Source organism: Hermetia illucens, chromosome 4 (genome assembly GCF_905115235.1).
Source record: "Hermetia illucens chromosome 4, iHerIll2.2.curated.20191125, whole genome shotgun sequence".
NCBI lineage: Eukaryota > Metazoa > Arthropoda > Insecta > Diptera > Stratiomyidae > Hermetia > Hermetia illucens.
Genome location: NC_051852.1, coordinates 464,864 through 476,612, shown reverse-complemented (window position 1 = coordinate 476,612; position 11,749 = coordinate 464,864). Strand labels below are relative to the sequence as shown.

Sequence of the window (11,749 nt, the reverse complement as noted above, 5' to 3'; positions counted from 1 at the left end):
AACTATACTCTACAAGTTGGGAAAGGAATATTCAGGCTTAGGAACACTTGCTTCTGAGGGCAAAGGCGTGAAACCGAAAACTAGAAAGATAAAGTCAATTCTACGTGGAGTCTAGCCGGGAACAATGTTGAGAATCTATTGATTCTCTTTCCGATACACCAAAACGAAGCTGTGAGCCGGAATAGGCTATTTTCCACTGACTGATGTTATTAGAACCAGGAAAATGTCGGGACCCACGTTGGCCGCCATTTTTAATGACGATAATGAGATTGCGATGGTCAAATGACCATCATGAGTTGTGGGTCCTCCTTTTCGATCGCGGCATTCGGGTCCGCAGATTTACGGTTTCACGCGCGCGGTCGAGCCGTCTTTTTTTATTTTATATCCAAGTTTAGCTCGCATGTGTTTATTTCGTTAGGTTCGCACTAATTCCCATGTTGGAATATTTTTCAGGATCGGGTGCGGAACCACGTACCGGAAATGGCACGTGCCTTTTTGATATAATGACACGTGAGGATTCGAAATGTTAGAAGAACCCCACCCCCCACATTCCCGAGACTGGTTAGCACAGAGACGTACAAGCACGTGTCGACGAAACACTTCGATGGTAGGTAGGTAGGTATCAGTGGCCGCTCCGAGGAGCCCTATTAGCGCTTTGGTGCGCCGTTTTGATGCCACAAACTCCTAAGACCGTGACTGTTGTTATAGGAACAGGGAAGCAGAGTCCAGCCGGCTCGGATCTTCAGAGCCAGCCCGTAGCATTCACGAAGGAAAGCAGCTCTCCGACCCTGCAGCTAGAAATCTCACTGAGGTCCCCAAAGAATGGTTTACCCAGTGTCCGCAGCCTGACTCGAGCCAGAGCTGGGCAATCGCAGAGAAAGTGCATAAGGGTTTCCCTTCCTTCTCCGCAGCTTCAGCAATGCGAGTTGTAGGGTAAGCCGAGCCTAGCGGCATGGTCCCCTATGGGCCAGTGCCCCGTGCAGACCGCCGTAATCTGGAATGCATTTGCACGCGTCTGGCACAGGAGCTCTCGTAATCGGGCTATGTTATAAGCTGGCCAAATTCTCCTTGATTCGGCACAGCTTGTAAGCTCTCGCCATCTTAGGCCCGCGGACGCCAGGTAGTGCGAGTAGACTCGGCCCCCGACAGCCGCCAGCGGAACACCGACTGTATTCCCCGAGGGACTGCCAAGAGCAGAGCCTTGCCTGGCCAACCCGTCAGCCCGCTCATTCCCCTCTATGTTCCTATGCCCGGGAACCCAGAGGAGAGTGATCTTGAGCGTGCCGCCCAGATGGTTGAGCGTGTCTCTGCACTGCCCCACCAACCAGGAAGATGTCGTCGTTGAATACAAGGCCTTGATGTCCGCTTGGCTGTCGGTCAGAATGACTATGTTACGCTTGGGGCTCGAATCACGCTCCAGCCATCGACAGACTTCCAATATCGCCAGTACTTCCGCCTGGAATACACTGGCGAAACCTGGGAGACCATACGACTTGGATACACCGCGTGTATTCGAGAAAACCCCCGCACCGACTCCATAGGCCATTTTTGATCCGTCCGTAAAGAATACCGTGTCATAGTCTTGCAACAAGCCGCCGGTCTTCCACTTTGCCCTGGTTGGAAGGTCCACAGCAAAGTTTATCGTGAAGTTCAGCTTGCGTGTGACATAGTCCGTGTGGGATTCCCAGATTTCTCGAGGTATTTCATCTAGAATGTTGCTGTGGCCGTAGGACTTCGCTGCCCAGCATCCGGACTCACGTAGTCTGGCGGCACTGCACGCTGCAACATATTTGATGTGGAGGTCTAGGGGGAGGAGATGCAGGAGTACATTGAGAGCATCTGCCGGGCAGGACTGCAGAGCCCCCGTAGCACCTGCACACGCGGTTCTTTGAATCCTATTAAGCTTCGTTCTATTGTATTTCTTCTTCAAAGCCTGCCACCATACAATAGATCCGTACGTCAGGATCGGACGCACTACACCCCATTTCTTCGCAAAGGTTCTCTTACAGGCATAGAAGGCTATACAGGCCTTCTTAACCCTCAGTTCTATGTTCAACCTCCAATTTAGCTTAGGATCCAGGATTACACCCAGATACTTTACATTAGAGGAAAGAACCAATCTTTGTTCATTCAGCCGTGGTAGATGGAATTCAGGTATCCTTGTCTTGGTGGTGAACACTTCGATAGACCTTCAAAATTTACAGGCGGACCTTCACAGTCAATTTCGCCAACTTTTGTTTTTCTAGGTTTTTGCGATAACTATTCCCTCTAGGTCGTCTCCGGCCACTCATGATGGTCGTTTGATTATCGCAATCTCATTCCGGTCATTACAATATTTACAAAAAAATCAAATATGATTCAGTAAATGCTTTAAAACTTAGATAAACGTTTTCGATCTATGTAGCGTATATGATATACACAATTCTAAGAAACAGGTTGCTTACAATGCCCCACGAAGGACGTAGAAAGGAATGTTGCAAACTAAAGCTTCCACCCATTGTTACTATCAAAAAGGACAACTCTTGCATCTGATTAAAACCAACGTTCTGTATTATTCATCATCGAATACAGTTAACTTAAATATACAAATTTGTAAAATGCTTAAATAAGTGCTTCTTCTAATAAATATAATAAAATAGTGTTAAAGCATCTTTATCGGAAAATTCAACCATTGGTCCCGAATAGTCTTTTGGGTTTTCTTACTCATATCTCTAACGCACAACTCATTTCATTAAAACTTTTCGTGGCTACCTGCAATCTTTTCACTTATGATGATTTCACCGTTTAGATTCTCCTTTTCCATCCACGATGCGTTTTCAGCCCTCTCACGTTCAATTTGCTCGTTCTGAGCTTGTATTCGTTTAAATTCTGCAATTTCACTTTCATATTTTGGTGATGTGATACCCAAAAATGATGCCAAGGATTCACCAACATAATCACATCCTGTTAACACAGTCGTCCCGAATTTCGTTGCTTTGTAGAAAAGCCAAGGTCCCCATTGAAGTTCATTCTAGGAGAAAATAATATTTGGGATAGAACTCTAATCATTTAAATTGAATCTAAATTCGCATGTATGCATTAAGTATTATAAATTCTAGTTTTTATCAGACTATTCAATATTTTCTTCAAAAGAAAGAGGCCAGGCTAAATAAGAAAATACAGACGCCAAGGAGGATTCTGCGTTGTAGTAGCTAAGCAAAATGAGGAAACCTAGACGAGCAGAACAGTAGGCACGGAGAAGGTTCCTTTTTTTGAAAAAAGTGAGAGACAATTAGAATCGCGGAAAAGAAACCAAATCAGAAAAGAATATTCAAAAATATTTTCAACGAATGAAATGAAGAGTATTGAAAAGGGTTGGATCGAGTTAAGGTCAAACCGGCATTCAGAATGTACAATTCATAATGTCAGGGTGGTTAGATTGCGAACTCTTGGCCGCGTTCGAGAGAAGAATCCTCTGAAGAATTTTTGGCCCCCTACATGAGGATGGGCGATGCCGTAGCCTACATAACGACGAAATCTATAAACGATACCATGACTATCAAGTTGTGGGGCGGATCATTTAACCGGTATGGATGAGGATGATCCAGCCCGGAAAGTCTATGAGGGCAATATCTATGGTAGAAAAAGAAGACGAGGCAGACCCTGCCTGAGATGGAGCGACAGCGTAGGTCAGGACGCCAGACAGCTTCTAGGGATATCGAATTGGTAGACCTCGACACAAAACCGGGATGTCTGGAGTTCCTTATTAAGACAGGCCTAGACCGGATACCGGTTGTTGCGCCGTTGATGATGATGATGATTGTGATGAGTTAGGTTATAAAAGCGAAATTTATTATTATGGAATGGAATGGTCCTTAGAAATACCGTAGCCAAAATGTGATAGAGGTTCTCTACAAAAAGTAGAAGAGGGTAATTGAGTAGATTTCGAATGGCATTAGGTGACATTAAGTATCAGCTTATTTGAAGAATACCAAGAAGAAGGAGAAGAGTAACAGGCGGAAATTCTTAAGCGCAATCTCGAACGCCTATCCACAAATACCGGCTACCATGCGTCACCGAGTGATGCCTTCATATCCTTCATAAGACCTGGCTATTGAACCTCTCGAACCCAACTGGACCAAGCCTATAACTGAGAAAAGTGCCGAATCCGATTTTGACGAGGCGATCTCCAAAGGCCAAAGAAGTAGAAGAAGATGAGACAAAAAGCTACGGCAGTCTTCCAATACAGGTTTACACTTTTTTGGATAAAAATTCTTCAGGCCTATACTGGTATACCATTCAGAAAATCCAAAGGCCTTTGAAGCTATTTCAAAAACAAAGCTGGCATTTATTTGCAAGCATATTAAAACGGTTTGAATCATTCCGACTTTAGTCACTAAATGATTTTGAATTGTATTTTGTCCAGCTATCAAAGACTACTGTATGAACAACAAATTACTGCAAAAGGTCTTGTGTTACGTGCGCAACAACTGTAGTCCAAAGTTAGGCGCCAACTCTGTTACGTACGCGACAACTGCGGGCCCCACGTTGGGCGGCAACTCTGTTACGATGAGAATACGGTGTTGCATCACCTTAGCACCAACACGGTCACCAGGGCTGTCAACCAACCAAACTTCCCTAACAGGTTTGCCAGTCGTGAACACCGACTGCACGAGATAATATATGGAACGGAACGGGACGTACTGGGGCTAACCCGAATGCTAGCAATTCAGCGAGATGAGAGCCGAGGTTCTTGATTCTCAATTATTACTTCCCTATTAGGACACAGAGACTTTATCAAGAGTCGAAAAAAACTATTCTAATAGAAACGTGAAGTCTCGAAGCTAATTGACACCACCGAAGCTTTCAATCCCAAAGGTAAACTGCCAAATGGCCTAATAAAGGGGGGGACAAAATCACAAAGAAAACTAACGCGCGCGGGATGGACGAGAAAGGACTAGCCTTGAACCGATTTTGGCACATACACGACGAGTGGCCCACAGCCAGATTACATGGTGGCCCTATAGCGGCCCACGTCAAACCTAATTATTCACCCCCTGCGGCTTCAAACATAATGGGGGGAACCCTAGATATTTGGATAATCGTATTTTCCGTCGAGAGGTCGAGAATGAGTTTCCGTGGAACTGTGTTCAAATCGGAAACGAGAAACGGATCCCCAACGTACCGAACTCTGGCAAACAATTGAAAAAGCAGAAAATTAAACGATTTCAAGGAGAAAGGCGAGCTCGTGCAGCGAGACGCCAGCTCATTAGCGACAGTTTGTGCTATCATAGCGGAAGAACTTTGAGCCAACATAGAGGCCTGGTTGGAGGCGCCATACAAATCGGAAACAAATCGTTTCTAATCGAAAAACAACGGCGTCCGATAAGCAGAGAATTTAGAACCAAATTCAATACGAAAGATTCAAAAATCTAAAGAGACTCGCAGTGTCCTGTTTATAAGGTTGTAATCGTGAGTTGGATTTGACCATTTTACACAATAAGTTAGTTCTTATTAATATCACCAAAAATAGTCGTCAACTCCTTTGGAATTGAAATTTTAACTGGTATCAATCCGCTTTGAGATTTCACGACTCTGTTAGAGTAGTTTACCCCGGATGAATTTAGTTTTCTTTTTACTATTGAGTCAAAGCACGTGATCAAATCTCTGTGTCCTGGCAGGAAGGTAATATTTAAGAACCAAGAACTTCGACCCTCATCTCGCCGAATTCAGGTAAACTCCAGCACGTGTCGTCCCGTTCCATATATTATCTTTCGCAGTCCGTGTTCATGACTGACAAATCTGTTAGGGGAGTTTGGTTGGTTGACAGCCTTGGTGACCGTGTTGTTGCCAAGGTGATGCAACACCGTACTCTCAACGTAACAGAGTTGGCACCCAACGTGGGGCCCACAGATGTTACGTATGTCACAGAATTAGCGCCTAACATGAGGCCACAGTTGTTGGGTACATAACAATTGCTATTAGTGGATAATGTTCTTAAACATCCTGGAATTTTCAATGAAGGAAAGTAGCATTGATACCATTCCTTGCTCCAATCCACGCACCGCCAAAGCGTATGATTAACTTCAAAATACTGACTATGCTTCCTTGAAAAGAGGCAACTGAAAATGGGTTGAAACTTTTTCGAAAACGCAAGAGGTGAAAACCGAGTATCTAATTTTCATGGGTTTCAATAATTCAGATAACCATTTTAGTAAAGAAGTCATACCCTAATAACGAATTTATTTACGCAGGCGGATGAGGCAGCAGCGCGGCTCTCAAATTTACATGCGTACGCGTTATTTGCGATATTGTATCTTTTGTTTCTTGAAAATAAAGCGGGAACAATTCTAACATCAAGAAAAAAATCCTCAATATTGCACTATGTTACCTTCACTGGTGTAGGAGGATGTACGAAGGTCGGGCAAAGTTAAATTCATGGAGATCACTGGTTAATAGTAGCTTTCGAGACTGCCTAGATGCAACGGGGGTTCTATAGTCTCGATTCCGCCGATATTTCAGGAACCCTTCTGCTACAATTTACAATATGTTGTACGTCTACTAGTACTAAAGAAGGCAATGAGTAGTATAATTATAACCACCGAGTCAAATTTCGCACAAATAAGCACTATAGATCCGGTCGGTGCAGTCAATGTAGCGAAAATGGGTTGCGAAAAAAACCTTGAACGCATATTTTGCAAAGACCCAGGCTTTAATGACAAGGGCCACGTTCCAGGAAGCGAAAAATGCAATGAGATTTATTCTGATAAACCTCATAAACTGCAGGGCTGCACATGATCTCCTGCACCAGTCAATCCAACAACTTTATGTGAATTTGCAATTATTAATGAAAACGCGATTTGGTTCATCTACAAAATTTAAATGTACACAATTTGGACAACTGTAAAATACCCATTCGAGGAGAAACCACACCACCTTGATTCGTGAAAACCAAAATTAACGGGGTTCATTCTATAATTGCTCTGGTCCACCAAATGCGATAAGCGTATAATACCGGTAACTGCTGCACTAACCCCCATTGTCATCGCAAAAGATTTCAGCACATGATCTACTGAGTGTAGAAGCAAAGTTTCAAGCAACAGGGCACCTGATATTGCTGGAAACCCCTTCGTAGCTGAACATTATGCTTGCTAATACCTGAAATGACTATGCTTTCTGTAGAGGCAGAATAGGAAGCTAGTATGGGAACTGACCTAGTAAGTTAGTGAAGACTACACACATAATGACCATCAAATCATATTGTTTAATATAATGGAGAGCAATAGAATGGTATACTTCAGGTCATGCTCGACGAAACAGTGGAATTCGAATTTGAGCTCTCTATGCATTTTATGCAGCAAGCTGTTCCCAATTTTAGAATAAGAGGGGATATGCCGGAGAAAAAGTATGGTTTTCGGGAGACCCAATAGTGAATACCTTCAATCCCTAAACCAGCTGGGCGTGACCATATTTATTCAGAAAATCATCATTGACTGTTCCACGGATAGAAGCTGCTCTATCGCACAAAAGTAAGCCCAGTTAAATATTTGGTAACCGGCGAAGTGCATCGAGGATTGATTCTGGACCCATTATTCTGGAATGTCATATATGATCTTGTGTCAGTCAGTAGTTGTAAGTTGAAGGGTAACTTTAAGGTTTCTTGCGGGACAGTATGGTGTAAAGTCGGAACCGCACACCAAATTCCTTGGTGTTATCCTGGATCCTGGATTAAGTTTCAAAGAATACCTAGAAGAGGAGGGAGGAGTAGCTGTAGCCTGAATGGCTGAGTTACACCTAAGCGTCTCAGGTAAGTAGGCTGTCAGGAATTAGCCAGACCTGCAACGTAGTTGTGTGAACTGTGGCACGTTTCGAACCACCTGAAGCAGTTATCACCGAGGTCACGATGTAAAAACTACTCCAAGTCAAGAAACCTGGAACACTGTTTCGTCCCTCCTTCAACAAGTCGAGATTTACAAATTGAGCATGATTGCAATTTAGGAAATAAATTGGATTGGTAGTGAAGTAAGCGATATGAATTCGAACACAATTTTCAAAAGTGGCAGACCATCGGGTCATAATTCGTTTGAAGTTGCGTTTGTGGTGAGCAAACAGCTCAAGCCGCACATCGTCGACTGTAAATTTATCAACGAAGGGTTGTGTGCGATTCACATCAGGACTCGTTTTTTCACCCTCTGGTTCATCAACGTGCACGCCTCGACTGAAGTCAAGGAAGATGCAGTGAAAGGCGAGTTTTAAGCACGCCTGGAGACACTATTTGGCTCACTTCCAACAAACAATATCAAAGTACTGTTGGGGGATTTTAATGGCAAAATTGGAAACGAATGCTTGCATCGGGGAACCACTGGAGGTCAAAGCCTTCATGAGAAATGCAATCATAACAGTCAACGATTAATTGACTTCGTCAGCAGTAGAAACCTTGTCGTAAGCTCCACATGCTTTCCACACCGGCGCATTCACAAACAGATCTGGAAATCACCAGACGCAATACGGTCTACTAAATTAACCAGGTCCTCATTGGTAGAAGATGGGCGTCCAATATATTGGATGTACGATCGTATCGAGGAGGAAACTGCGATTCAGACCATCACTTAGTGAAGGCAACATGTCGGGACTCAGCTCTACCAAAATCTTCGCAACTGATAAACTTCTGAGCGATGCTACGGCGCAGGCATATACAGCCGCCTTGGAAGAAAAACTATCACCTACCCTACAAGACATCAGCAACACAGATGTACCCGGGTTCTGGAGAGAACTTAAAAGCACCATCAAAGAAATCGCAGAAAAGGTTGTGTGATACAAATCCCGCCGAACGCGAATTGATTGGTTTGATTATGAATGCAGAATATCACTCAACGAAAAGAACGAAGCCTACAGACAATATATCCAACGTGCAACCAGCGCCAAAAAAGAAAATTATGACAAGCTACAGCGAATTTCGAATGGAATAATTTGACGTAAAAAACGGAAATATTTTGACGAGCAGTTGCTGAACATTAAAAGAAACACCAGACAAGCATATAGAATAATGAATACAATTAAGAACGGTTATCAATGCAGGAATAGCCTCTGCAAGGACGTACTGGCGCCGACGCTCTTCATCCTAGCACTCGAATACTCTTTCCGAGCAATGGATACCAACACCAGCGGGACACTACTCATTAGGTCAGCACAATTGTTAGCGTACGCAGATGAGATCGACATCATGTCTCGAAAACTGATCGACGCAGAGGAACCTCTGCATACTGTTGGCACTGCTCCGGAAGAAGTTGGACTATGCATCAATGAGGACAAAACGAAAATGATGATCGACGTATCAGCGAACGTCTCAAATCTAAAATTTACCGCAATGTCGTCGGCCCTGTCGCCCTCTATGGTTCTGAGTATTGGCCGACTATAAAAGCCAACGACGTCTTGCGGTAATGGAGACGAAGTCGTGACACGTTTTGATCATATCCAAACTAAGGATGTCCGCGATCGTTATGGGGTTGCACCGATCGTGGAAAAATTGCGAGAGAGGAGTCTTCGATGGGACGGTCACGCAATTCGTGCTAACGAGAATTCACTTGCCAAGATTGATCTGAATATCGAAGTCGATCGTAAATGACCAAAAAGCCAGCCCGAAACAACAGTGACTTGATATGATACGCTGGATGGAGATTTAAAAGCCTCGAGATTGCATCTAGATCAGATTTGATAGAGCCAAATGACGAAATCGATCACGACGAGCCGACTGCGCTTGTGAACGGGACAAAGGCTAAAGAAAAAGAAGAATCAAGAAGTAGACCGAAAGCTCACTCAAGCATCAACGTAGGGGACCTCAACATCGAATTCGTAGACAGCGTTATATAGCTGGGTAGCAGCCTATCAAAGGACGCCATTAAGACGGGGTCAAGCGACAGATACAGGTAGCAAATAAGACTTTCTTCTCGAGCCTTCCCATAATGAAATCGAATCCTGTGCACAGAAACAAGAAGCGCCGCACATACAAAATCATCATACGACCAATGCTATGCTACGGGACCCTAAACCAAACTTCCAAAAATTTGCTAAACATATTCGAAAGGAAAGTCCTTCGCCGAATTTCCGGAGCCATTCGCGACCGTGATGAATGGCGCATTCGGTACAGCCATGAGTTGTATGAACTGCACGATGAGCTAGAAGTCTCGAAAGTTTTTAAACTACAACGCATTCAGTGGGCAGGGCATGTCCAATGAATGAGCGACGATCGCGTGCCTCAAAAAGTTATGAACGGACGACGTGTCGGCGGAACGAGACTAGAAGGAAACCCGAGAGTACAATATATACGGACGCCGAGCAACTACTGGGCTTCAAAGATTGGAGGACACAGTCACGTGACTGAGATAATTGGAGAACAATGTTCTAGGCGGCCTGGGCCCGACGTCAAGCTGTAGGGCCACAATGATGATGATTTATGGTAAAGCCCTTAAAATTAAGATGTATAAAAGGAAACTATCAGTAGAATCGCGTCAAGAGTTGATGGTACATTCTGAACAACGCCAGACGAAACAATATTCGGGGTTGGAGGGAAAATATTCACTGTCGTTTTGGTTGAAGAGAAGCGAAGATTGGAAGGTACGCGGTGACTATAATGCCAAGGAACCGAGATTTCCTACCGAGAGAGAACACGTTGAACTACTCTTTAGTAGATCACTCCGCATATGCTGGAATCTCAAGAAGTATGGAATGCAGTAATTGGTGGCATACTCTATATTTAGGAGAATCTCGAAGGGTAGAGAGCCCAGGAAAATGTGGCACCGTGTGTAGTGCTATAGCTCGACCCACGATGTAGTATCTATCGGTGCATAGTTCCGTTTGGCAAAGTGAATGGGGAGTGGTGATTTTAGAGAATGCTTCCAACCTATATAAATAAAAAAAAAAACATTCGTCTGAGCCAAACACTTATGTGACATAGACATTTGAATATATCTTGCCTGAGACGAAGGCAGACATCTGCTTGACATCGACATAGATATTTCTCCGTTCATTGTCTGAGGCAGGCCCGGACAATTGCCTAAGCAAAACGTAACATATTAACAATGTTTTCAATGTGTAGATCTTGCAAAGACATCAATGTCGTGTCGTTCCTAGTCCGTTCGAAAACTGTCGTATTATATCGACTAGTGGACGCGCTCCTTAAGTATCTTTTTCGGAAAGTTCTGACCAAAAAGTTCAGGGCATCTGCTATGTTCTCGAGTACATGAACCCCTTTCGAGTTTCACAACCTACTTCTGAGCTGAATTCAAATAAATTCACTCAAAACTAGATTTGTGTCCTGGCTAAAAGCACTCCATACTTGGGTTTGCGCCCAAATCGAGTTAGCTAGAAATCTAGCCACTAAGTCACTGGCCATAATCACCTACTTCCCTTGATAAAGTGATTTGTTTTATGCACGACAATTTTCACAAAATTATAGTGAACGAAGCCTGAACCTAAAACAATTGGCGTACCTCTGCGACTTCCATATTCGCTTGCTTCTGTTCGCACTCCACGTTATCGTCACTGTTGTCGAATTCCTCCAGGGTCCCATCGCTAAAATGCAGGACTCTCTTTGGACACTCCATTTTTACCTCTACCTTCGCATTGAAATTTGGACTGTTTTCCCCACTGATTTTGTTCATCTCCATAATATAAACAATCACCAAGTTGAAACCGTGACACTTGATGCAAAAAATACAGGACGGAAGGCGATGACAACACTAGAAAATGTCATAAACAGATGCTCCTTTGT

General features: G+C 43.8%; 1 protein-coding gene across 1 annotated transcript; it reads right to left on the bottom strand.

The window, feature by feature from the left end:
* Positions 1–2,522: 2,522 nt before the first annotated feature.
* LOC119654615 (protein FAM177A1) lies at positions 2,523–11,731 on the bottom strand. Its single transcript, XM_038060089.1, has 2 exons — positions 11,469–11,731; positions 2,523–3,010 (listed from the first exon to the last, which is right to left on the bottom strand). The coding sequence occupies exons 1-2, from the start codon at positions 11,643–11,645 to the stop codon at positions 2,732–2,734; spliced, it is 456 nt and encodes a 151-aa protein (XP_037916017.1). The 5' UTR covers positions 11,646–11,731; the 3' UTR covers positions 2,523–2,731.
* Between the last annotated feature and the right edge of the window lie 18 nt (positions 11,732–11,749).

Coding starts and splice junctions, on each gene's coding strand:
- LOC119654615 (XM_038060089.1), bottom strand. CDS start 11,645: ATGGAGATGAACAAAATCAGTGGGGAAAACAGTCCAAATTTCAATGCG. Junction 3,011..11,468: donor CGAATATGGAAGTCGCAGAG/GTACGCCAATTG, acceptor ATTTTCTCCTAG/AATGAACTTCAATGGGGACC.